This window comes from Orbicella franksi, chromosome 7, assembly GCF_964199315.1.
Source record: "Orbicella franksi chromosome 7, jaOrbFran1.1, whole genome shotgun sequence".
NCBI classification, from domain to species: Eukaryota; Metazoa; Cnidaria; class Anthozoa; order Scleractinia; family Merulinidae; genus Orbicella; species Orbicella franksi.
The window spans coordinates 20168609-20196324 of NC_138151.1; the positions used below are offsets into that span (position 1 = coordinate 20168609).

General features: G+C 39.1%; 2 protein-coding genes across 3 annotated transcripts in view; one reads left to right on the top strand and one right to left on the bottom strand.

The window, feature by feature from the left end:
• LOC145492254 (ATP-binding cassette sub-family C member 4-like) overlaps positions 1-27716 on the top strand; it is a 67005-nt gene that overhangs the window by 31069 nt on the left and 8220 nt on the right. For both annotated transcript variants that reach the window (XM_081471628.1, XM_081471629.1), the window contains 17 exons: positions 929-1178; positions 2646-2753; positions 9388-9438; positions 10504-10545; positions 11006-11197; positions 17009-17103; positions 17427-17513; positions 18376-18472; positions 20438-20698; positions 21649-21786; positions 22525-22562; positions 23280-23536; positions 24221-24300; positions 24673-24823; positions 24951-25187; positions 27010-27110; positions 27622-27716. The exon at positions 27622-27716 is cut by the window's right edge and continues 97 nt beyond it. In XM_081471628.1, the coding sequence (XP_081327754.1) occupies positions 929-1178; positions 2646-2753; positions 9388-9438; positions 10504-10545; positions 11006-11197; positions 17009-17103; positions 17427-17513; positions 18376-18472; positions 20438-20698; positions 21649-21786; positions 22525-22562; positions 23280-23536; positions 24221-24300; positions 24673-24823; positions 24951-25187; positions 27010-27110; positions 27622-27716 (2280 nt within the window). The remainder of the gene's footprint in view (positions 1-928; positions 1179-2645; positions 2754-9387; positions 9439-10503; positions 10546-11005; positions 11198-17008; positions 17104-17426; positions 17514-18375; positions 18473-20437; positions 20699-21648; positions 21787-22524; positions 22563-23279; positions 23537-24220; positions 24301-24672; positions 24824-24950; positions 25188-27009; positions 27111-27621) is intronic.
• Positions 16026-16990, bottom strand: LOC145492449 (uncharacterized). The gene has a single exon (XM_081471899.1). It carries the CDS (start codon positions 16811-16813, stop codon positions 16115-16117), a length of 699 nt encoding a protein of 232 aa, XP_081328025.1. The 5' UTR covers positions 16814-16990; the 3' UTR covers positions 16026-16114.

The window sequence follows — 27716 nt, forward strand, 5'->3', positions numbered from 1 at the left end:
AGTGATTGGCTCAATGGAGCCTGAGATATGCAAGGAAATGTTCAGAAATTTGAATGAAAAACTTGCAGCAAAATTTCCTGCACATAGCTACTCCATGGTAAAAATTGCCTGTCTCGATGATGCTTTCTCAGAAATTGTTGAACTGGAAGCAAGCCAAGTGGAAGGTCAATCACTGCAGTAAAAAGATAAGAAAAGGAGGGAAAAAAATTTAAAAAACCGAAAAGCCTAAAGACATCCTGGTAGGTCACTTTCTTGTCCAGAATCTCAAAATTTTGAGACGTGATGCTAGTGGAAAGACAGCCATTGTGCCATGCCACAAATAGCTTTTTGAGTAGATTGGAGCTTGGCTCATATCCAGGCTGAAAATCTCAAAAATGTCCAAAAATGTGTTTTTGGGAAAAAGTTCCAGGAGTCAATGGGTGAAATGGGTTTTGAAATTGATATTAATTTGGAGTGGTTTCGTGGAATATCAAAACCGAAAAAACTATGATCATTGTTGGCAATTGATTAAGACCATGCTATTGCGTGACAATGTTATAATTTAATAGGTTCTTGTTATAAAATGAGTCAGAAAAATGATCCAGAATAAACACCAATCTGCTGTTTACTGTTAGCTACTATTACAGACTGCACGATGTTTAGCTGTCTGGCTGGGAACAGTTCCATGTAGTTCTAGTAAACACAGCCACTGATCAACTTTTAAAATCAAACCTTGATAAAATTAGGCTTGATATCAGATCTCCCAAGGTGAAATAAATTCTATTTTTTTTTCTTTCTGCGCTGTACATTGTAACCAAACAAACTTGTTGGATTAACCTTATCATAACTGTTAAGAGTCCACTGAGTGCTGCTACCTCTAGCCTAGGGGCTTTTAATTCACTAAAAAATAACTCTTGCACACCTTGCATGCCTATGTTTTTCTGTGCAGGCTTGAAATTTCAAAGGTTAGGAAGACACAGTTTCTACGAGCAGTTAACATGGCTATGGAATTTGCTTCACAAAATATCATCAGCTGTATAACCTTTACCACGTATGTAGTGTTGGGTAACTCACTTACTGCTGCTAAAGTCTTCAGCTCCATTGCCTTTTTGAATGCTCTTCAGAGATCAGTGACCAGACATTTTCCTCCAGCAATTCAGAAATTGAATGAAGCCACAATAACAGTAAAGAGAATTCAGGTGAGAGAGGATCAGGCATTGGTATAATCATGCTTGTTGATTACTTTTGATTCACATTCATTATTAAATGACAAGAATTTTTTTCCCTGGTGTTTTGTATCAATGAAGTTATAAAAACACTGGTGGAAGTTTGGGAGATTGAGAAATGCTGTGGGAGTTTGAGCCACTGCTAATAGACCATATTCGTATTCTCGGTATTGGACTGGAACTAGCTTGCAATGGAGGCTTGTGCGTGGGAGTATCTTTAAAAAGAGATAATGTCATTAGCATTTGAAAAGACTCCCCGCATTAGCCTCACTTGCAAGCTAGTTCCAGTCCAATACCAGGATTATGAATAATGGCCTATTATCTTTGGTTGCAATTTGTCCTTGGCTCAAATATCATGTTACAGCAGCACATTTCACTTGCCACTCAGAGGGCCTTCTCAACCTTTACAAAGGGAAAGATCCTATTTGTCAAAACTCTTGTTAAATTACTTTTCCTGCTTTGCTGAAGGGTGAGGTTGACCTTCCAGGGATAACATTCACTTAATCTCAAACTTCAAAGATGAGCATACATGCACACAATGTATACGTACTTCATATCCCTGGGAATCTTGCATTTAACTGATCATGACCTATTTTAATTAAGCTTGTACATGTACAGCATTTTCATGACGAGTTGAGTTTAGGAAGCACTTAAAACGTATTACACAAAGTCATGCAATAGTGCATGCATTTGAATTGTTTAGCTTGCACACCTACAATTATAAGTATTAAGTTTTGATGACAAACAGTTTTACATGAAAGTATTACTTGATATAGCTTTCTAAATTATTGTGTTAAATGCAGCAGAGTTTTGATCTAAATCTACTTAGTAGAATTCTACTAGTATACTAATGCAAATGCTGTAATCTGATTGGCTGAGCCATTGCACACTATCAGCCATTAGAGTGCAGTGGCTTGGTGTGGTCGACAAAATTGCAATGTTTCCTAATGTTTCTCCGAAGTTTTGAAAGAACATTTAGAAACAAATGGATAATCAAATTCCTGAGAAGACTAAAAGGTGGGCATTTACGGTTTCTTGAATTAAAACCTGGAAATTGTTGAAAGAAACTGATAAGTGTCCGTACACAACTGCAAATGTCAAATTGACAATTCAGTCCGTGCAAATTCACTAAAGCGTGAAGTTTAATACTAAGACTAGAAATAATTGGAATTGTTATTTGAAGGGCATTTCAGTTAGAATTCTACTAAAATGATTAGATTATGAGCTTGAGATTTCTATGAGGCGATAGTTGATTCGGCCTTCGGCCTGATCAATTATCACCTCATAGAAATCTCGAGCTCATAACCTAATTGTTAATTGGTAGCCTCAGTGCCCACTAGTTGTATTAACCGATCTGGTGAATTTAAGGGGTTTACTACATGTAGTACTTGGACAAAAACCTGCACTGATTAACTATTAAATGTTGGTTGTTGGATCTAGGCATTTATGGAGTTGGAGGAGTTAAACTTTGAAAAGATATGTCAAAAGTCAAATAAATCAGGAAACCCTGGTGTGGTTGTCAAAGGTGTTACTAGCACATGGCATCAGGTTTGTAGCTTTGATGATAACAGTTGACCTGGTCCCAGAGAAACCAAAATTCGTGTGAAGTTTGCAGTTAGAAAATAAGATGGTATCTACATTAATCTGGAGACATGTCAGATTGCTGTAGTTTGTTCAGTCAAACATTTCATGGCTTCCTATTTCATTATCTTACCATTACCGATGTAACATTGTATGTACATCATAAATTCCCAGTTTCTTTCTTGCTGTACATTGCAACCAAAAACACTTGTCAAATTAACCAAATCATTCCTGTAAACAGTTCCATGAATGCTTCTATCTCCGAGACTTTTAGTTCACAAAAAAAAACTCTTGCACACCTTGCGTGCCTATGTTTTATGACAAAAAGTCCTCCTGCCAGCTGAAGCTCAAGTGTGATCTGATCTAGACAGCACAAATGTCCTGAGTGCTACACATACCCTGTAAGCAATATTAGTTCGCTTTGAAATAGGTCCAAAAGATAAGTCAGATAGTAACTTTTCAACCATTCCTTGATGCAGCATTTATCACTTGTTGAATGATTAAAGCACACCTTGTATAATTTGAATTAAGCAATCAGCATTCAGCTAAGAGAAAATGACTTACAGTACTGTAACACTGATTGTGGCAAAATGTATTTTCTATGACAGGGTTGTCAAAAAGATTTCAAGAAGGTGACTTTTGTAGTATCGTATGTTAGGACTGGGCTCTAGGCCCATTGCATGCTGGGCCAACGCAGGCCCGGTTACCGTTGTCGTTGTAGTTTCATAGCTAGTATGGCAGCCATAGTCTATTAAATTGGTGACAAGGAACAACCAACAATGCCAGATGAAGCCGACACTAGTCAGAAAGGAAAGTCAGCAGTTCTTGCCAGCGTACAAGCAAGCGTGGGCGCCTTCAGTTTGAGTTGTGAACCAGGGCAACGTGAGAAGTTATGGAAAGACTGCTTCAAACGAGCCACTCGATGGATGGCAGTCAATGATACCGACAAGCTAGACTTACTGTTATTAGTAGGAGGAGAAGAGCTCCAGAAGCTACTCCAAACACTGCCCGAACAGCCCACAGATTACAAATCGCACATCGAACTGCTGGACCAACACTTCAAGGTGAACTGCAACAACACTTTGGAGTTGTACAAGTGGTTCAACATGGAATGGTCACCTGACATGTACTTCGCTGACTTCGAGACAGAATTCAGAGAGCAAGTGCTTCGTTGGGATTTCCCCATCACACTGGACAACGCAATCATCATGATGATTGTGGTGAAAACCAGCAACGTCGAGCTTGGAATGAAATCATTCGGAAAAATGGACACTTGAAATCGGTAAGAGAAACAGTTAAGGCTTTTGAGATAGCAAGTGAAGGCAGTCAAATGATGAAAAGCGCAGAGGAAGAAAAAAGCCAAGATAAGGGCAATCCAGAGTTAAAATGAGTTTACACACCAGGACAGTTCAGCATGAGAAATAAAGGGCCAAGCCATACCGCTGACCATTCGCAGGCACAGGCCAGACTGCCTTGCTCCAAGTGCGGGAATGAGGCACGTGCCAACAAGGATACATGCCCAGCTACTGGAAGGAGATGCCTCAAGTGTGAGCATCCGAATTACTTTGCCCGCATGTGCAAGGGTGCAGCCAATGACAGGAAAGACAAGCGAGCCAACGCAGTGGAGTGTGAGCAGCAGACCAACACACACCATGGGTCTCAAGAAGAGGAGTTTTTAGAAGATGTGTACTTGTACCAGCTGCAGGAAGGAAAATCACAGAATCCGACTGTCGCCATTCACGTCGATGGCATTCCCATCAGTTTACACTTGGACACGCAGGCTGACGTCACAGTAGTTACTGAAAAGCACTATGGAAAGCTTCGGGCCAACTGTCCATTACAGCAAACCAGCATAGCGATCAGGAGCTACTCTGGAGAAGGGAAAGGCCCGGTGCTACCCGTGTTGGAAAATTCACTGCAACACTTGCTTGAAGAAAAAAGGAGATAGCAGAGCTGGTGTGTGTAGTTAAAGGTCAAGGTGACACAGCACTGCTAGGCCGTGGGGCTGCCGAATGTATGGGTCTCGTGGAGTACCACCTGAACCTGACCATGAGCACACCACTGCTAATCATGGGGGAGACACAGCAAGTGACTGTTGACCTAGTCGAAGAGTACAAGGATGTGTTCTCAGGTTTAGGAAAGTTGAGAGGAGTCAAGGTGAAATTGCACGTGGACCCAGACGCAAAAGGCCCCGTGCAGAAACAGAGAAGAATATCCCTACTACTCAAAGACAAATTTGATGAGATTCTGGACAAGTGGGAGCAAATGGACATCATAGAAGATGTTGGAGACGAACCAACAGAATGGTGCAGCAATGTGGTCCTCACTCCGAAGAAAGACAGAGAAAACATCAGGGCTAGCTTGGACATGACAGATGCCAACAAGTACCAGAGAACCAGACATGCCATCCCCACCTTAAGAGAGCTGGAGACAAGACTTAACGGGGCCAAGTATTTCTCTCACTTAAACATGAACGATGGATACATGCAGCTGGAGCTGGCTGGGGAAAGTAGGAAGCTTACCACATTTTACACGCATAGAGGGCTGAAATGCTTTAAAAGGTTGCATTTCGGGGTCAACAGCGCGGCAGAGATCTTTAACGAGGAGGTTCACAAGATCCTATTACAAGAGCCAAATGCTGTCAGCATCTATGATGACATACTAGTCTTTGGCACAACGCCCGAGGAGCATGACGAAGCACTCAGGCACATATTCAAGCTGTGGCGTGAGCACAGGCTCACACTTAGCTTGAAGAAGAGCAGGCTCAACCTCCGAGTTGTGAAGTTCTTTGGAAAGGTGTTCTCAAGCAAAGGAATATCACCAGACCCAGATAAAGTAGCAGCCCTGAAGGCAGCAGGTCCCCCACAGTCAGCAGCAGAGGTACGCTCATTTCTATTCTTTGCTGAAGCAAACGCAGACTTCATGGAGGGATTTGCACAGGCCACTGCACCGCTGAGAGAGCTACTCAATGTGAATGCTAAGTTCCAGTGGACACCAGAGTGCCAAAGGTCATTTGAACAGGTCCAGGAAATGCTGACGGACGACACAGTGATGGCATACTTTGATCCACGACGGAAGACAAGGCTGAAGACCGATGCAGGACCAGGTGGAATGGCAGCCACCATAAAGCAGTATGACCCTGAGGCCAAGCGATGGCGACCTGTCACTTATCAATCAAGAGCATTCACTGACACTGAGAGCAGATACTCACAGCTAGAGAAGGAAGCCAAAGCTGTGGAGTGGGGTATCTTTGCCAATCAGATATACCTTTATGGCATGGGAGACACATTTGAGGTTGACACTAACCACAAACCACTGGTATCGCTGCTTTCAGGCTACAGGACAACTGCACCACTCTGTTTAGAGAGGATACGCGTCCGCTTACAAGGCTTCAACTATTGCCTCAATTACGTACCCAGAAAGAAGGACGGAGCAGAGAACAATAAAGCAGACTACCATTCATGGCATCCAGAGCCACTGGCTATGCAAAAGAGCCAGGCCAGTAAAACCCAAGCTGAATTTGAGCTAAGAGAGACGGTGGAAGAGTTCGAGAAGGATATCGTGGCTATTGTGAAATCTTCAGTGCCTGAAGCAGTCACCTGGACTGAATTTCCAGTGGACTTGAAGGAAGCCATAGCTAGAGGATACTTCACGGCGCAAGAGAAGAGAACGCTCGGGCCGCAGTACAACTCCATTTTCACTGAGTTGGCTGTTGTAGGAGGGCTGCTAGTCCGAGGTCCAAGAATTGTAGTTCCCAGGACTCTCCGGAATAAGGTAGTCAAGCTTGCGCATGAAGGCCACCAAGGTATCACCAAGACCAAGGAGTACCTGCGTACCAGAGTGTGGTTTCCAGGGCTAGACAAAATGGTGGAGGCACACATCCAACACTTCCACCCCTGCCCAGCGGTGAACGTGTCACCGGAGCGAGAGCCCTTATGCATGACACCCATGCCCAGTGAGCCTTGGAAAGATGTTGCTGTAGACTTCTGGGGCCCCATCCATACCGGAGAGTATCTGCTGGTTACGGTGTGCAAGCAGTCCAGATGGGCGGAAGTAGAATTTGTCACCTCCACCAACGCCAGGGTGGTGATACCAAAGATGGATAAAACCTTTGCCTCGTTAGGCATACCAATCTCGATAAGCAGTGACAATGGACCTCTGTTCAATAGCCAGGACTTCAGTGACTTCAACAAGTACTTGGACTTTCGTCATGAGCGAAAGACGCCACTGAATCCGCAAGCCAATGCAGAGGCTGAGCAGTTCATGAGAGTACTGAAGAAGCTGCACCAAATAAGCAAGTTGACGGGATCGAATTTCAAGCAGGAGGTATACCAATTCCTTCATGCCTACAGAGCGACTCCTCATTGCACCACTAAAATTGCTCCGGCAGATCTGATGTATCCCGGTCGCAAGTTCCGCACCAGGCTTCCCATCAGAGTAATTCCTCGTGAGCATAACTTTGAAGAACTGTTCCAGAGGGATCTTGAGGAGAAAATGCAAATGAAAGGGTACACAGACAACAAAAGGTATGTCAAACCTTCTGACGTACAGGTGGGAGACTCTGTACTAGTCCGAAAGGAGGCAATCAACAAGGCCACACCTGCCTATGAGGCAGAACCATTGCGGGTGCAGTGCAGGAAAGGCACCAGGGTGGTAGCCAAAAGGCCAAATGGCAGCTCCATCACAAAGACCACGGCTCACTTTAAGAAAGTTCCCTTCAGATCGATCAAGGAAGCCCACAGGTGGTCCAGTGCAGAATGGCTGGCAGAGCCTGTCAATGAGTCACCACCAAGCACCAGAGAAGATGGGCCCCCTGGTTTGGAGCAGACTGATGGAAGCATGATTGGGACAGGGGCCAATGAGTCCATTCCCGCCAATGCTGCCTTACCTGCCGGGTTGACATCACCACTTGCCCGGGATCAGGGACCAAGGAGAAGTGAGAGGCACCAAAAAGACACTGATACGTGTATAAAGGAAAAGTACCCAGACTCTCAGCTATAATGCTGAAGTTAGACAACTGTTCCCGGTCTAGAATGGCCTTTAGACACTGACTTCTTTCGTGATAAGTTGTTGTTTATTTTTTTATTAGTAGTAGATTGGATTATTGTAATAGCCTTCTGTATGGAATCCCAGAATATCAGACTATGAAATTGCAACGTGTTATGAATGCGAGTGCAAGACTTATATATCGTGCGCACAAGTTCTGTCATATAACACCCCTACTCGCAGAATTACATTGGTTACCAGTGCGTGCCAGGATACATTATAAGATACTCTTGATAACTTTTAAAATTTTGCATGGCCTATCACCTAAGTACCTTTCAGATTTAATTAGTATTCAACAGCCTTCATCCTACCATTTGAGGTGTAACGACAATGGTCGTTTGTTGGAAAGACCAAGTGTGAAAGCCAGGAAAACATTGGGAGACAGAGCTTTCCAGGTAGCTGCTCCTTTCTTATGGAATAAGCTGCCAAGGTCCGCGCGCGAAGCAACGAACTTAGAATCTTTTAAGACTTTAATGAAGACATTTTTATTTAAGGAATCATTTCAGTTATCTTAGCATATCTATATCTTTATTTGTAATTATCTTTTACCCATTTATTGTAAATATATTTTGTGATTTTGATAGAAAGATTTGTAAAATTTTAGTTATTAATTACTGTTGTGATGCGCTTTTGAATATTTTATAGAAAAGGCACAATACAAATAATAAATGTTATTATTGTTATTGTTTTTGGGTGTCACCCCATAGAACTATCTGTAATCAAGGGGGGAATGTAGTATCGTATGTTACTTACTTTGCTTTACTTTACTTTACTTTACTTTACTTTACTTTACTTTACTTTACTTTACTTTACTTTACTTTACTTTACTTTACTTTACTTTACTTTACTTTACTTTACTTTACTTTACTTTACTTTACTTTACTTTACTTTACTTTACTTTACTTTACTTTACTTTAATCATTTTCTCAACAGAAATACATACATATTCATATATAAAGCTGAGGGGGAAAGCCAAAAACAGGAACAAGTTCCCTTTCAAATGGCCACCCAAACCACAGAAAAAGAAAAAAAAATTAAATATAAATATAACAGTAATAACAATAAAACCGGTTAGGACTGGGCTCTAGGCCCATTGCATGCTGGGCCAACGTAGGCCCGGTTACCGTTGTCGTTGTAGGTTCGTAGCTAGTGTGGCAACCATAGTCTATTAAAACTTTATTTTTGGAGAAGGTGGATGATTATTTCCGTCTAACGAACTGGACAAATAGCTTTGTTAACAGAGTAGCTGGCTAAGAACATAAAGTTCATGAGATCCAGGATTTTTCAAGAGGAGGGGGCAGGGGAGGGGAGTGGTTGGTATTGCAGAATCAATGGGGCATGTTCCCAAAATGAATGGCTAGCTACCCAATCCACCCCCCCCCCCCTTCCAATACATGTAAATCTGCCCCTGCACCTGCATCTCGCAACTCAATTGCCAGTGGCATTTATATCATCTTACCTCTTTGGTCTATTCGTAGTTTTAGATTACCTGTACATGTAGTAATATATTATATGCAATGGGTAATTAATTAACCTATTAATAATTTTTTTTTAGGAAAGCAATGACAAAGCTACTTTGCAAGATGTTAGCTTTGAAGTGGGAAAGGTATTGTAAATGGATGATTCTAGATTGAATCCAGTTCCAAAGGTGAATATTTTCACCAAAAACACTCAGGACTAATTATGTTAATGACGATTAGACCAGGGTTTAGAAAGTCGTGGTCTAAACTGTGTCTTAGGCTACAAATTAAATTGTTCAAATGCCTATAATAATGATGTTATTCTAACAATTGTTCTCGTCTAGACAGTGTTCTAATGTCAATGAACAAACAGTAGTAGCTTAAAGCAGGTTACAGGCAGGTTTAGACCTCCTTTAGTCATTGTGTTTTGAGTCATGAATGGGATAGCACACTACAGGCAATATGCGAGAACTAGTCATCAACATGGAAGACAAATTTGACATTTCAAGGACTGGTCAAGCCCACTGGAAGAATTTGGTATCAAAGATTTCAGGAAGCCATTCCGTTTTAGGGAGGATTCAGTAATTAACTTAACTGATATGTTGAAAGAAAGCCTACAGCATCAAACGTGGCGAGGACGCCCTCTTCTGCTTAGACAGAATGGCCGTCAAAGTTGTTTCTAACAGGTTTGACAGATGCAGGAATGACATCTGCTACCATCTTTGTTGATCTGTGTTGGGTGTGCTAAAGCTTTTCTCCCACCTGCCTTCTTTTATTCTGTGGTTTAGTGGTGACATTCTTTCTTATAGTTTGAATTTCCATTCGCTTCCAGCGTCCTTGTAATGTTTTGAAATTTCTTTCCTAGCCTTGTCTTTTTTCTTCAGGCTATTATTATCTTACCCCTTGTTCTCAGTTTTGCGAAATTGTTGGCCAAGTTCAGCAAGAAGAAGTTTTTCTTTCTCGCCAAAATTTGTTGACCCTGAATCAGGTTTTAGTTGTGTGCACATGATGCACAGTGTAGATGCATTTGAAAACTTATTCATATACAATCTCGCTCATGAACCTAAAAAAGAAAACCATGATAGACTCTGTTTGTTTTGGCTAGTATGGAGATGTAACCAAGTTAGTCCTTTTCTACAACCGTACGCTTTGTAATAAATGTTCGGGCCTTACAGTCAGACTTCCAATTGTATTTCGTCTCTTTATATTAGGGAGACCTGTGTATGGTTGTTGGACCAGTTGGCTCTGGAAAGGTATTTTATTGCAATGTACTGCGTACCAAATTAAAATATATTTTAGTGCCTTCTTCCATCTTTGACAGCCTGTTGATGAAATCCGTACCACTCTGATATACCATACTTGTAAATGTAAAAATGATAAGATACCTGCACTGCGAAAAGTATTTTGAGTGCTAAATTGATATTGTATTCATTTGGTGGTGTTATCAGGCTGCCCTAACACTTCACCCAACAGGAGAAAAATGTTAGGTGCATTATTGCACCATTTTTTGATAAAACGAGTTGGACAAATGCTTTTAAACACATCCTGAACTTCAAATCTCGAAAAGTGGTTGATTTTCGGAATCTGTTTACTGATTTGCAGGTCTCCCCCCTTTTCTTTCAAGTAGCCAAGTGACACAATTGTTTTGTTTGCTCGTGTGGCCGATGTATTCGTGCTTGATCATTGGGTAAATATGATGACGTTTTTTTGCAGTCTTCGTTGTTGATGACGATGATGGGTGAATTGCGGATTATTGAAGGAAACTTGTTTATCAAAGGAAGTATTGGTTATGTTCCACAACAAGCCTGGGTTTTCTCTGGATCTGTGAAACAAAACATTGTATTTGGACAGGCATTTGAGGAAGACAGATATGACAAGGTTATGAGCGCTTGTTGCTTAGAACAGGTAAGAATTTGTTTCTCTTTTTATCAATACTTTAATTTAACTTTTTTATCTTTCCAGGTGTTTAAGTATCCCCTGATGTTGCGAATTCATTTTGGAAGGAAGTCAAGATCAGTTTGAAAACTTTTTTTTATTTTTATTTTATTTGGTTTTTGCCATTTAAAAGACATAATTACAATACAGTACAAAAAATAAAATAACAATACAAGTGGAGAAACGAAAAACAAAATACTACAAAAACTAAGAGGAAAAAAATTAATAAGCTACATTCAAAACATTCATTTACTGCACTGCGTTAAAGTAAAAAATTAGGTGCTTAGGGTCAAGATTACAACATTCAAGATACAAAACGCGATTTTTGGTGTCGTTGTTGTTGTGTATCGGTGTGACTACTATGAATGAAATACAAATAAAAACGGCTCAAACAACAAAGAAAAAAGTTACATGTACATAAATATGCAAGGCATCAAGACAGCCAAGACAGAAAGCTATCCCACTTTTTATAATGATTTAGTGATATTCCCTTCTCTTTTGCAATATATAATTCTAATTTATAGGTTGCTTTTAACTTAGCTTTGAAGACTAAAAGTGATGGGATAACTTTTAAAAGCTTGCACTTATAAATAAAATATTTAGCAAGCAAAAGGATATGATTCACTAAGAGAAAATCTTTCTCAAGGTCAAATTTCCCAAAAAGAATATCTAACAGTGATGCATTAAGTACAATATTGGCATCCACTGCAATCCAAGATAACAGTTCTTTCCAAAAGAAACTCGATGACTCACAAAAATACAATAAATGCTCTAGGGATTCCTCCTCTGCATTGCAAAAGGCACATAAAGGGGATTCTACCATTTCGAACTGGTGAAGTTTTTTATTAGTGAAAATAATCAGGTTTAAAATTTTATATTGGAATTCTCTTAGTTTGGTGTCTAACGTAGTTTCAAAAGCTAAAGAATACAACTTTTTCCAGTCAATGGTAAGATCAGGGTATTTACTTAAGATTTAAGCTTTCGCAGTGGCAGGAGTTTGCTTCAAAGAGTGAAATTCGTTGTAGACCAACTTAGATGTAACATTAGCGAGGTCGATCGTTTTACCCGCAATTATGAATTCAAAACAAGTTTGATCCATAGGAGAGGGAGCACAATATGGGTTTGTTTTAATTGTAGAACGCCATTCCTTTGGGATAGCATCAAAAACACCCATTAGGGCAAAGGAGTAACAAGGGGAAAAAGAGGATTTCAGAATTTTGTCACTTTTGAGAAAAATACCCTCCTTAGAAACCAGGTCACCAACCTTAAGAATTCCTAAATTATAGAAAACCGACTGAAAGATGGATTTACCCTCACTTAAAATATACTTGTTGTTCCAGATAATTTGAATCATTAACCATTCATAAGATGACGAGTCGTAATTTGTTATAGAAGACCCGGCTTGCAAACACTCTCTGTAGAAGATAGGAACAGTAATGGATAATGTCCGATTATCAAAATTGCATTTAAACAAAAATTTTCCACCCACTTTCTTCAGATAAAAATCCAAAACATACTTCCAGGGACTTTCATAATGTTCAACGTATTTCTTTACACACATGACTCTTTGAGCAGAGATCATAGATTCAAGATCCAGCATTTTTAAACCGCCATCTTCAATATCATTTATTAAAGCTGAACGTTTGACCTTGTCCCTGCCCTTCCAGATAAAGGAATAAAGTTCTTTATTAACTTCTTTAATGAGTTCACTGGACACTGGAATTAAAGATGCCTTGGACATAATTTTGGGTATGGCGAATGATTTCACTATTTGAATTATACCAATGAGCGTCAGGCCCCTCCACTTCCACATATTCAACACCTTTTTGATGGATTTCAGGACAGAATCGAAGTTGGCTTTCTTTCTCCTTACATTTTTATAATCAAAATGCACACCAAGAATTTTAATCGAAGTTTTAAATTCATGAGGGAACGTCTCAAACTCTGAATTCCTTGTGCCTAAAATAAAAAATTCAGTCTTCTCCTCATTTACTTTGAGACCAGAACATTCCGAGAATTTATTAAGGCACTCTCGTAAACAATCATATGAGCATCTGTTACGGAGAAAACAGGTCAAATCATGTGCAAAAAATGACACTTTAACCTCGGAATTGCCAATTTGAATACCCTGAATCTTGTCATTTTTTTAATACTGCATGCCAGAATTTCTAATCCTAATATGAAAAGAAGAGGTGAGAGTGGGTCTCCTTGCCGCACACCTCGACCAACTGTAAAATAATCTGATGTAAAACCATTGTTGATAATACAACTTGATATATTTGAATACAAAGTACGGATCCATTGAATAAAAGATGGCCCAAAGTTGAAGGCACTGAGAACTTCTAAAAGATAAGTATGATCCAAAGAGTCCAACGCTTTTTCAAAGTCAATAGCAACAAGAATGCCTGACATTTTCGTATGTTTGGTGTATTCCAAAATATCGTCAATAGTTCTTACAGCGTCGAAAATTGACCTTCCTTTTACGTACGCATTTTGACTGCATTGAATTAACTCGGGTAAGATTGGCCCCAATCGTTTGACTAAAGTTTTAGAAGCTATTTTGGTGTCCACATTGATTAGGGAAATTGGGCGCCAATTTTTAATCAACCGTTTGTCCTTTCCTTTCTTTTCCAACAAAGTAATTACAGCTTGTTTTTGAGAATTGGAGAGCTCGCCATGATCATGTGCATAATCAAATGCTTGCCTACTATTGGCCAAAACACTAAATAAAATTCTACCGTGAGCCCGTCATTCCCTGGAGTTTTGTTCTTTAGGAATGTCTTTAAAGTGTTAAAACATTCTCCTACCGTTAATTTTTCATCGCATCTTTTTCTTTGGTCCGAGGTCAATTTCGGAAGATTTAAATCCCTCATAAATAAATCTGTCAAAGTTTCACTATTCTCATTTATACTTTTTTTTATAAAAGTCAGAATAGAAGGAACGAAGTTCTTTCATAATCACTTGAGGATTTGATGTTGAGGATTCATCTTCCTTAAATATCTTCCGAATTGAACTTTTCTTACCTCTGGAATTTTCTAAATTTAAAAAATATTTGTTGCTTTTTTCTCCTTGCTCGTACCAGGTGACTCGGGTTCGTATTATTGCCCCTTGGGTGATGTAATCATTCTGGAGCTCAAACTCTGTCTTCAAAACCTCAAACGTGTTCATATTTTCTGGCGAAGGATCTTGATCACATATTTTTTGACAGTCATTGAGCTTAGATTCTAATGCTACCATTTTTGACCGTCACTCTTTGGCTTTCAGTTTACTGTAAGAAATACTTTCTTGGCGAATTCTATACTTCATCAGATCCTAGAAAAGCCTCGGATCTGTAACTTCTTTGAATTCATTGTTCCATAATGGGTATTTCATATTAATTAAAGATACATATTCCTTATCATCTATCAAGCTTGAATTAAGCTTCCAAAACGAGGGACCACGGGATCTAATCTCAATTCCATTTATAGATAGCACAATTGCTGAATGATCAGATTTAAGCGATGGAATGACATCAACATTATCAATATCTTCCTGCATACCATTGCTTACTAGCCAGAAATCGAGCCTCCTTTGGATCACGGGCGTCTTCTGACGCCATGTCAAACGTTTTACATTTGGGTTTCTAATTCTCCATATATCAATTAAATCATTAGCAAGGCAGATGTTCTCAATGCACTTAACCGATTCTTTTCGTTTTGGGTTTCCGCCATTTCCATCTAGATCAGGGTCGAAAATTACGTTAAAATCACCACCGATTACAATGTTACAATCTTCTGCTAGACAAAGGTTATCCAATTCTTCACGGATCTCGTCAAAAAATGTAGTTTGCTCGTTTGTTTTGTTCGGGGCATACAAGTTAACAAAGAGAAAGGGATGATCCTGGACATTTGCTTCTAAGATGATGAAACGGCCGTTTTTATCCACTTTGATAGTTTTAAGTTTGAACTCTAAAGAATTTTTAATTAGAATGAGGACACCCCTGCTATGTTCCGTACCATGCGAGAAAAACATTTCCCCTTTCATTGAGATTTCCAAATTTTCTCCACTTCAGGAGCACTATATGATTCTTGCAAAAAACAAATATCCGCTCTATCTTTCATTAACCACCCAAACAATGCCTTTCGCTTCTCAAAAGATCGAATCCCTCGAGCATTTAGCGACAATAATTTAAAATTAATATTGCTAAGAGCCATATTTGCATAATATTCCATTTAAATTCCACCGATTAAATATGTTCGTTGGCTGCGAAGCCAGCTTTGAAAGAAATTGACCTTGAATTTGAATTTGACCCTATACCTAACAAAGAGCAAAATTTTATGCAATAAATTACTTTACAAAAAATAAAAACACGCAACACGAGACACTGAAACCCTAACGACATATTTTACAGTAGCCAGAAAAAACTGCTTCGCTACTGTGGATCGAATCGAAAAAACACCGAACAGGACACGGAAACTACAGAAGATGGTGAATGTCCCGCAATTCGTGTTGGATGTCGACTCTCCAAAAAATGTAAGCTTAACGCGGAACGATAAACAATAACATCCCTGCAACCCTAAACATGAAATTCATATAGTCAACGTAACGTACCCTGACCATCTTCAAATATACTGTTTGACATTGCTATTTTATGCTAACATACAATTGTAAATTTAAGTGACTGGAGAAGGATCTTGATGACATGACAACGAAATTTTGTTAGCAAAACACGAGTGTCAGTTCATAACGGTACTAAAACTCTGTCAATATAAAGCTTGTCGGGCTCCGCACGACTGAAAAATGCAAGCTTACCGGATTTTCTTGCCTCAATCAACTTCTTAAACTGCTCCTTGCGCCTTTTAACAATCTCCTTTGGCAAGTCCGCTGAGATGCCAAACTGAGAATCTTTCAAAAGACTCGTCTTGGATAACGCAGAAACCTCGCTATTATCGCTCTCGGCTTTCCGTCTACGTTTGTTTTTCCTAATCTGTGCACCCGTTGGAACTCAATTGTTTGAACTTCTCCTGGCTGAATCTCCAGCACTTGCACAAAGAATTCTTGAAGAACAGAGTGGGTATCTTCCTTAGCACCGGTCTTCTCTTCTATGCCATAAAAGCGAAGATTCTCGCGCCGTTGATAAACCTCCGCGTACAACAATTGATCTTGTAGATCCTTGTATTTATCATCGCAGGAATTCTTAACTCTACCACCAGCGGTCTTACTTGCTTCAACAATGGTATTCAATGCTTGGAGGCCATCATGCATATCTTTAATGGCGTCCTTCGACTTCGCCTGATCTTGTTCGAACATTTCCACTCTGCCCTGTACCTTACACAGTTTCTCTTCTAGGCTAACAACCACAGCGTTAATTGACTCAAGTTTTGAATTTACTGCTTCGAGACTAGAAAGAATAAGGTCAACTTTTGCACCAAGGTCGTGAGTCATTTCTATTTGCTGCGGAATTTTGTTCCCTGAAGACGACGCTGAGTCATCGTTCAAAGGCTTATCTCTGGCCCTTTTTTCTTCTGGAGACCTCAATTCGTTGTCGGAGGTACTTGAATTGCTTCCACGCTTTTTCCTTTTAAGATTTAAATTAGCATCGGCCATAAAGCGTTAAAAAACTATTGAAATTGCGGAGAGCTTCAGAAACACGACTATCCGCCCAGCATACCTCGACCTTTCTTAACAGTGACAGTACTTTATAATAATTTCTGATAGCAATAATCAAGAAGGCAAATATAATTCTGTGGCTGTAGTGACCATAAATAATACCGGTGTATCATTTTTATCTTTATTGTTTAGGATGTTGAGTTACTTCCTGAAGGAGACTTGACACTTGTAGGTGAAAAGGGTGTGACACTCAGTGGTGGGCAAAAAGCAAGGCTCTGTCTGGCAAGGTACATGAGTAGAAATCTGATTTCTGTTTCTGCATGAAAAGAAGATGTGTAAAGATTATATGCAATCAAACATTATTTTAATGCGCTCCACGAGCATGCCCCTTTTAACTTCTATTCAAAGATTGCTAATGCTCTAGGTATTTTGTTCTGTGGCGAATTCTCCAGAGAAGTGTTTTAAGATTTAAAAACAGAGGCATGAGTACCAAGGAATCAGCAAAGCAATGAAATTTAAATGAACTTGTTTTCATGTTTCTTGAATCTCAACTTTTGTTGTTTTTCCACTGTAGCAGCTCTAATCGCTTGCTTTGTCCATTTTATTACAGGGCAGTTTATTATAAAGCTGATATTTATATCCTTGATGACCCTCTTAGTGCCGTAGATGTGCGAGTAGGAAGAAAACTTTTTGATGCGTGAGTTATGATCTTATCTTCAAAACGGACTGCAACTACATGTAACACCATTCTCTGTTTTTTTTTTTATCTTCTTAGCTGGAGACTTTGACAGGCAAAACGTTTTGCCAAACTTCTTGTGTGAAGATTGACTCAGATGTCAATCTGGAATGTTTAGACCAAATGTTTTCATATCACACAGAAACGTTGTTCAATCATGTGGTACTCACATGTGATCAGCGTGATCTAGATGCCTAAGCCTTGTGTATGTTGTGGCAATGGTATCTGATTACAACTCGAACATTTGATCAACATGATATAGGATGCTTTAATCTACATTTCTTGGCAAAACTTGTTGCCAGTTCGAGTAAAAAAGAACATTTTGCAGTTCTTATAACGCTCTTTTTGTTATTGTTTAAGGGATTTGAAGTTATACCCCTTCAGGGTTTTCACAAGTCAGGAACATCTGTACTGAATTTTTTTTTCTAATGTACGGGAAAAGTCAGAGAATTTAGTGCCTTGTCAGAGAATTCTTAGTCCAAGTCAGATAACTTTTGATAACAAGTGAGAATTGCAGAATGGCAAGAGAAAATGTATGGAATCGTCTTTCTTCAAAGCTTCATGATAGATTAAGTCAGGGGTTTGACTGGTACTGTTTTCTGCCACAGCGGGTTGTGCGTATGTGTGAAACTTATGTGTTAAACAGAAAGTGAAAAAATAAATAAATCAATAAATAAAATAGAATAAAGTTAAAAGTTAAAAAGAAACTAAACAGGCGGATTTTCAAGACTGAAATTAAAACGAGCATATGTAAATCTGCTTAATAAAGGCCAGTAAGCTGAAAGGTTAAATGATACATAGTTCAACTTTGTTCTTTTTTCAGGTGTATCAATGGAATTATTCAAGAATGTCCTAGAATTCTCGTCACTCACCAACTTCAATATCTTCGCAATGCTACGGAAATTTTATATCTTGAAGAGGTGAGTGGTTCAGTTTGCTTCCTTCCTAAAGGGATACAGCTGTACATTGTATGAGCCAGAGATTCATGTAGCAATGTCCAGTCAGTGAAAGCGTGCATTAACAAACAGTATTCCCCACCAACCTGCAATTTACAGAAAGTCATATCTGATAGCCCGGGCTTACTGGATTTTGTGGTTCTGTCCTTTGCTTGCCTGACAGGCAAGTCAAGGTTTTTGAGGTGATATTTTCAAGTCACAGAAGTACATGTATGTAAGGGAAGTTTTGTTTCAATTCAAGCACGAGTCGTACCACTTGACCCACTTGTATCTTCACGACTTGAACAAGTGGACACCCCTCCCTTGATAATGGTAACCTGTTTACATTTGTCCGTAGCGAGAATGTATTTTGTTAAGGTATGGTTGTTCTATTAAATCCAGTTTGTGTTTTACTTTCTGGAATGCTTCATGTTTATAAGAGCGACGTAAGTGTTACAGTTTTCGAGACTTGATGATCTCCAAAACACTGGCTTCGATCGATTGAAAATCGTAGAATTGTTTGGACCTGTATTTTTGAAGCTACGGGAAGCAAGACGGAAGGAAACATTTCATACAATTACCGATTTCACATTGCCACACGTTTTAAGTCGTAACTCCAAATAACCAGTGTAAATTTTTTTCAAAGTTTGCAGTGAAATTCGTCGGATAAGCGAAAAGGATGTGTTCCCTGAGCGGTCCGCAGATGATGTTACGCGGTCATATTTTCGACACTAATGTATAGAACGTCTGTCGCACTACTGATTTCCAAACCTTCAAAAAACTCTGTGAGTGTAACAATTTTGTTATCATGTAATTCTAAAGGATTAATCTTCGACTTTAATCTAAATCGAAAGAGAAATAAGTGCTGGTTGGCGGCGTACAATTGCGACCCATTTACACATCAGTATAATTGGTCGTAACGCTTCTTGATCATGACCGGATCACACAACTTTGCCGGCTATGTTATAAATACTGCGGGACTGGAAGAGATAGGTTGTCGGTAGTATTTCGACAAATTGCTGGTTGGCTTTAAGCAGAAAATTTTGAAAATAGCGTTTGAAAGTCTGCGGAACAAATTCTAGTGAGAGTTCTTCAATGGTTTTCACAGACTCAGTTCGCTTGTTTCGGTTCGACAAAATCAACCATCGTTATGTCTTTATTGTACCATTGACCGATCATCGCTAGTAAATTGTACAGTATATCTTTCTTTAGATGTGGGATATTGCTGCAACAGCCGATAGCACTTCTAGAAGGCATTTCTGCGCACTTTTCGAATGTGTATTGCACCATCCTGAAGGAAATGAGAGGACGTGAGATATTCGATCTTCCTGGGTAGACGTCACAACAGCCGCGGGACCTATTCTCCTCAAACTCGGTCGTGAAACAAAATGGCGGTGTTTTGGGGCTATTTTCGAGATTTCGTCGGGGCACAGAAAATCGAGGATTTAACCGAATCCAAAAATTTTTTCGCAGAAGTATTTCAAATAACATGTAGATTCATTTTAGCGAAAAAAAAATTTGGGGGTTAGGTGCACTTTAACAAGTAAAAAAGCCTAAGCCGTGTATTACACTGTGATAGCTCTGTCATAAAACACGACTGGCATTCGACAACACGAGGGAAATGTAGAAAACACGAGCTGCAGGCGAATGTTTTCTGCATTTCTCGAGTGTTCTCAAATGTCCGGAGTGTGTTATCACAGTATAATATACGGCTTAAGCTTCTTTATTTGCTATATGATATAGATTTTACATGTGCAAAACAATAAAACACGCTTTTTCTATGTTTTATACTCTGATAAAACATGGGTTTTTGACCAATCGGAGCGCTGGAAGGGTCCTATCTATATTATAATTGTAGTTGTAATCCTCCTGGGAATAGGATTCATAATTAATATCATATTATAGGTTTTTAATTTTTGATTACTCACCCGTTTGGCTTTTTTTTTAAAGGGGAAAATTCGTAGTCGTGGAAGTTACACAGACCTTGCTAGTGAGGGAATAGACCTGGTGTCTCTTCTGAGCGCGAGTAATGATGATGATGATGATAACGACAGTGCAATTGATGATGATTCAGAGCCAGTGCAACCCATTAAAATGCAGAATGTTGTCTTGAGGAGGGGGAATGGGACAAAAGGTGTGAAAGCAATAAACCGATGGAGTACTGCATCATCTATCGATATAGAGGCAGACTTTGAGGTCATGGCTAATAAGGTGATTACTAAGTATGAAACATACAGATATGTGGCTTACTCCAGTGGTTCCTGTAGCAGGTTGAAGCATCTCCCATACAGACAGGAAGGATTTGTCAGATATGCTGTGATGCATGTTTGTGTAGTGTAGAGTTGATAAAATCTTGTTACGTGTCGGCAGAGTGGACCACTTCGCCTGTATGTAGGTATTATAGGTGAAATTGTACGACTTGGAACTTGTATTGAGATAGAACCAAAATAGGTTATCAAACTATAATTAACCGTTATGAAATACCACCCCCCCCCCTCCCTTCTCCCTCCTCACGTGAGAGTGCTTCCGGTTCTAAAGTTTCAAATGTACTCTACATCATTTCATCATCACCTCAGGACTTGTGATGCCATAAAGTAAAGTAGCGAGCTGGGTTATTTTCGGCTTTTGGATACAATTTGTGTTTAAAAGTATTTTACGAGGTTGGATTTAAAAATGAATATTTGAATGCGAGGGTATTAGTAGCCTTTGTAGTCTTAAATGTGTATCAATAAGAATAAGAATAAGAAGCAGTTGTATACTCTCACATTCGCTATTGAATGGTAATGTTGCATTTTACGGCAGGTCGCTACAATGGCTACATTTACTTTTTAGGTTTACTAGCAACTGTGCAATTATATTGCTATTTTCCGACAATCGTTGTTTTCGAGTTTTTACGATATTAAAGATCAAAGGGAAGGATTGTCCGACTTATTAATGTACCTGCATATAATGATATACATGTTTACTGGGAGAATATTGTCTTGACTGTTTGGATTGAGCGTAACAAGGCCTGTATAATGAGTAGAGACCGAGGTGTGATTGAACTGTACACCATTTTTCATTGACTGATTTTAGTAAGTAGTTGTGTAATAAGTCAAAGGTGGCTTATTTTGATAGCAAATGCGTAACAATTGCATCTGTTGCTCTTCTTTACTTTCAAGGCAACGGAAAAGCCCCAAGTGGAGAGTGAAGAACGGCCAAGAGGAAACATTCCCTACACTTTATACCTGAGATATTTTAGAGCAGGAGGAAATTGTGTAGCACTACTTTTGCTATTGGTCCTCTGTGTTTGTGCTCAGGTAACCAGGAAGTTATTAAACTAACTATTTGCTATCATGTTATACAGCAAAAACCGTTTACCATTTTTAGCCTTGAATTCACATAGGTAATCATACGGTTTCGAGTTCAATGTAAAATTAATTTGCGCGGGTGAGTTTTTCAAAAAGCTGAAATTGCACGAGCCGCTTCGGCGAGTGCAATTTCAATTTTTTGAAAAACTCACAAGTGCAAATGAATTCCAAATTGACATAAACTAATAATAATTAATAACATAAACATGAGAAAATTCGCGTGAAGGAAGTGCCGGAAGACCTTTCTGGAAGCCATCTTTACTCATTCAAGAAAACTTAGAAAAAGCTTAGAAAATTTCCTATTGTCTTTCAGCCAATCATAATCCAGAATTACGATGTGTTATATGCACTGGTGTTACACTTTTTGTACTGGTGTTACACTTGAACTGCATTGTTCTCAGCCAATCAGAATCGAGTAATTTTTTAAATTTTATTATTACCAGTAAAACCTCTCAATGATAGACAATTTAATGTCCACTTTGTGAAGGTTAAACTAGGACAAATACATGCTAACTGGCTGACTTTAAACGCCGCTCCTTCCACGTTTAGCTCACTGTAGCTTCCATACCAAAGCATGGGTTTTTGACCTTATTATCAGATTAAAATGACATCCACCAGTTTACAGTATTCAGCAATTCGTTATGGAACAGCGCATTTTACAGATGTTCCTTTTTTTTTGTGACTCAGGGAGCTTTTACGTTAAGTGACTGGTGGCTGTCACAGTGGTATGTTATTTACACGTACTTACAGTTAATCTGAGAACTTTTTAATTAACTATAGTCGGCATGACATGGAACGTGAGATCCGGTTAGTCAAAGTACCAGTGGGAAAGTATTCGAGTACTGCTGCAAAGTTTGTACACCTTACGTTTAACTGTACTACCCTGTTCAGTAGATATATTTTAAGCCAGTTGGTACATATATCTGTGAATTTAAGTGAAGCTTTACCCTCTTTTCCTTTCGTTCATTTTTCTCAAATACTTATTTTTAAAGGTTTGAAACAGATAATTAAACTACGGACAATACCCAGAGCAAGACCAAAACCCTTGAGCTACTTGGTGTCTACTTCAATAATTTTTCTGTTTTTTTTTTTGTTTTGTTTTGTTTTTTTTATGAGAGCTTATTATGGCATATATTATTGCATTTACTGGTAGATAAATATATTTTACATGGCTAATTTTGTTATGTTCTGGGAGTGGAAGCCAAATCTGCAAATATCACTTTTCACACTTCGTAGCAGGTTTGAACACTTGCCATTAATTTTACATTCAAAAACTGCTTGTTTTTTATTTTTTTATTTTTCTATTTTCGCAATATTTAGTCATATCGTCTGACTCTGGCTATCATTGCCACAGTTTTCACAGGCAAGGCTCATAACAAATTCAGGCCAAGTAAGCCCGCTAAGATCTAGGCAGTGAGAAACTAAATTATAGTTTTGTTTAGGTCAAACTCTCAAGGGCAAGACATGTTTCTTTTCACATTCGTACAAGCTGCTATGGTTGAGTCCGTATCTCACACAAGTGTGGAGGAGATTTACATGATCATCTACGGAGGCCTGGTGGCTGGCACACTTGTTCTGTCATTCATTCGAGTTCTTCTGTTCTTCCACGTGACTGTAAAGGCATCCGAGAAACTTCACAGTCACATGTTTGATGCAGTCATACGAGCACCTATTTACTTCTTTGACACAAATCCAATAGGTATTCTTATCTACAGTACAGTATAATTATATTATTATCGATAAACTATCCGAGTTTTCTTTCTTTAGACTACCTTTGTAACAATGCTTTGTACTTTTGAAGTGTTAATTTAATAATATACCTCCTTTAATCTCTAATAAACCCTCTTATTTTAGAACAACAATTTTCTAACAAACCTGTATTTGTATAAAGTTATCCCCTTATTCCCAAAACTTCATAAGAATGTCAAGGTGTTTAGTGTATATCTTAGTAACAAAGTCTACTGGTTAAGAAATTTTTAAAAGTTCAACATTCCAATCTGATGCCTAACTACTCGAGATAAATTAATACTAAGGTTTTGAATTTTGTTTTCAAGTCTTTGAATACTTGAGATTACAGTTAAGATGACCTTAATTATACAGGAGTTAAGTGATTATTATGTGAAGAAGTCCAAGAGTCAAGTATTCTGTATTTTATGTCCGCCCTTATCTAAACAGATTTTACCTGTGATTCTGAGAAAAACGAGTTTCTTGAATACTGCTGATTTGTGGTTGAAAAGTCCTGGGGAAAAAACCTGTGACGTTTGTATTTGGTACATATGATTATCAGTGTTCTTACTTTGTCTCACGTCAAAAGCTAAGAATTGTTTTATATATTGTTTAAAGGTATTCTCTTTTTTCATGGTTTGTTGATTGCCTTACTCAGGTCGGGTCCTGAACCGGTTTTCAAGTGATACTGCATACATGGACAGTCTTATTCCAGAAACATTTTTTGATTTCCTTCAGGTAATTTTATTAACTCTGAAACACATATCAACAACATGTAATCATTGTCGTTAACCAATTCAGGTTTTTCAGTCTCTTCTATCGAGGATGCATTGTAGTGTAAAGCAACATTAGAAAAACTCCTGTGAAGTCATCCTGTACATGTAAGATTGCTCAAAGCAATAGATTAAAAACTTCCCAACATTTTAAAATCTTGTCGCGGGGTTCTACGGTTTTCTGAAGTTTTCTTCAAAGAATGACTTGAATTATCGTTCCTGTGATCACTACAAGGGAATTCAAATGGTGTTTTCAGTGTTGTTAATTTGATGAATAAAAAGTGTGACTAACCTTAACATATAGGACTGACAATCAGCGTTTGTTTTCTGTTGTTAGCTTGGTCTGTTAGTTGTCGCAGTGGTGGTTGTTAATGTGATGGTAATGCCGTTCATCTTGGTAGGACTGGTTCCGCTCACTCTTGTATTCTATTGTGTGAGGAACTACTACTTGAAGACTTCCAGAGAAATTAAACGGCTCGAAGCCACAGGTACCTAGCATTTAGGGTATTTTTTTTCTTATCATGTGCTTCCTCACTGCAGCTGTAGCTTCCATCGCTACATTTCCTTGCGATTAACGATTACAAATGAACAAAATTTGTGTGAATTGATTTGCAGCTCGAAGTCCAGTACTATCACACTTGACAACAACATTGGAAGGCCTGCCTTCAATCCGTACTCACAATTTACAGCAGTTAATGATGCAGGAGTTCAATTTATGTCAAGATCAGCATACCGAAACTTGGTTTCTATTTATCGCTACTTCAAGGTGGTTCGCTTATCGCTTGGATTTCCTTTGTACATTGTTTGTGTTCATGGCTTCATTTACACCTCTCTTCATAGCTGAACGAAGAGGTAAGGTAACATGCTAAAACTGCCTTGACACTGTTAGACATGATAAAAACTGTTCCAGGGCCCCTTTTGGTAACAGAGTCAGCTTTCACTCTGATTGGGTTAACCCGGCTTAAATAAATAACGGTGTACGCCTGTCTGTCTTGAATGTGTGGGAGGGGCTTGGGTTACACGGTCTGTGTTTGTTTTGATCGTTTTAACTAACAAGCTTATAGTTAGTGCTGTACTAAATTGCGGCAGACATTATGATTATTCTAAGTATTTATGGTACAACTGAGCATTAGACGTTGAACTGATAGTAGTATTTCTCTATTCCCTACGTTTTGTAAAGAAATCAACAGTGGCAGTAAATGAAAGTGAAGAATGATCATCGCAGTTAATTTTCCAATTTAAGCAATTGGAAAGAAGAAGCCTGAAAAAATCAGGGCTTCAACGGGATTCGAACCCGTGACCTTCGCGAATACCGGTGCGATGCTCTACCAACTGAGCTATGAAGCCACACATTGGGAGCGAGGTCAATTAGTTGAGTTCATATCTTCCCGTGAGGAGTGAAATGATGTGAAGTTTATATGAAATAATTCATATATGAACTGCGGTTGTAGATGAAAGTGAAGAATGATCATCGCAGTTAATTTTCCAATTTAAGCAATTGGAAAGAAGAAGCCGGAAAAAATCAGGACTTCAACGGGATTCGAACCGTGGAAAATTAACTGCGATGATCATTCTTCACTTTCATCTACAACCGCAGTTCATATATGAATTATTTCATATAGACTTCACATCATTTCACTCCTCACGGGAAGATATGAACTCAACTAATTGACCTCGCTCCCAATGTGTGGCTTCATAGCTCAGTTGGTAGAGCATCGCACCGGTATTCGCGAAGGTCACGGGTTCGAATCCCGTTGAAGCCCTGATTTTTTCAGGCTTCTTCTTTCCAATTGCTTAAATTGGAAAATTAACTGCGATGATCATTCTTCACTTTCATCTACAACCGCAGTTCATATATGAATTATTTCATATAAACTTCACAGCAGTGGCAGTAAATGTCTGGTGCGTTTCTTTCACAAGAACTTTTGTATAGTTTCCTTTTGTTTTATAGTCGCCCTTCAGTTTTCTCTTTGCAATCTCAGTTGTAGGTGTTAGCAAATATTGAAGCCGTTATACCTTTAGTGGTCCTCGTTTTGTGGTCTTTGTTAAGTCAATGTGTAGTCAGTAGCTGGTTGGTAGGAAGGCCAAATAGCTGGTTTTGAGCCACAGCTTAGTTCATCTTGGAAGTAGGCAATGTGAGACGTGTCGGTTCAGGGGCGGATCTAATGAGACATACGCTGACTTGGCCTCAGTATGCTGGAAATCCAAAATCCCATTTCCGAGGACCTCAATCTTAAAATTTTTCCGGGAGAGGATGCCCCCGGACTACTTTCCCTTCTAGAACCCTCTTTTCTAAAATCCTGTATCCGCCCCAGGGGTTATTGACCGAGCGTAAGGTCGTGACGGGGTGAATATTGGCCAATTTTTTTTTACGTCTTTATCGACCGAGAAAAATGTCAAGGTTCATCACCAGTCAAAAACAAAACCTTGGCCGACAAGCTTGAAGGATCTGTGATATGATAAACAACACTATGTTTCTGAGAGACACTTTGGCCAAGATGGGGCTATAACCAATTACATTGCAGGTTCATTGAACATGTGCTGATCGTTAATTAGACAAAACCGGCCCCTATACCTTGATTGAAACGCCACTTGACGTTGTAACTTTCGCTAATGTACTTAATGCTAGGCTTTCTATTCTCATTTGAATGTGTTCACATTTTAAATTAATTAGAGATGGATGCGGGCATTGTTGGACTTTGTTTGAGTTATGCTGTTCTGTTGACTGGTCAGTTTCAATGGTGTGTCAGGCAAAGCGCAGAGGTTGAAAATCAGGTTAGCTTATTTTCGTACTGGAAATAGACCTACAACTGCTGTCACAGCTAACGGCTACGTTGTACAAAATCCGCCATGTTGGAGAACAGGCTACAAAGAAATTAAGTGCACTAGATAAAGTTGCTTTGGTTTAACTGTTCAATGATCTAGTTTGCCTCCAGCGTGGGGGATTTTGTACCATGTAACAGCTAGCTACTTGCAAATGGCTCATTAATTGGAACAGATGCGTGCAGGTCAGAATACTCACTGGTTGAATAAAGAGATGTTCATATCAATATTAAAGTGCGAGTATCCCAACACCTGTCACACGTGTTTTGGTTTTTTCAGAAATGTATATTCTACGTCTGTCAGTCAGTAATGTTTTTGAAACACTAAGCGATTGGAAACCGATTCATATTTTGTTCATATTATATGACCGAGCCTGTGCGCGATACAAACTTTGGACGCTCATTTCTTTTGCTTATCAAGGCCAAGCACTTACCAACGCTTCGTTATTTTTTGTAACATTCAGATGACGTCTGTGGAGAGAATAGTGGCGTTGTGTCATCTGGAATCTGAAGGGGAGTGGCACGGGCATGTGTCTGTTCCTGCTTCTTGGCCTCAACT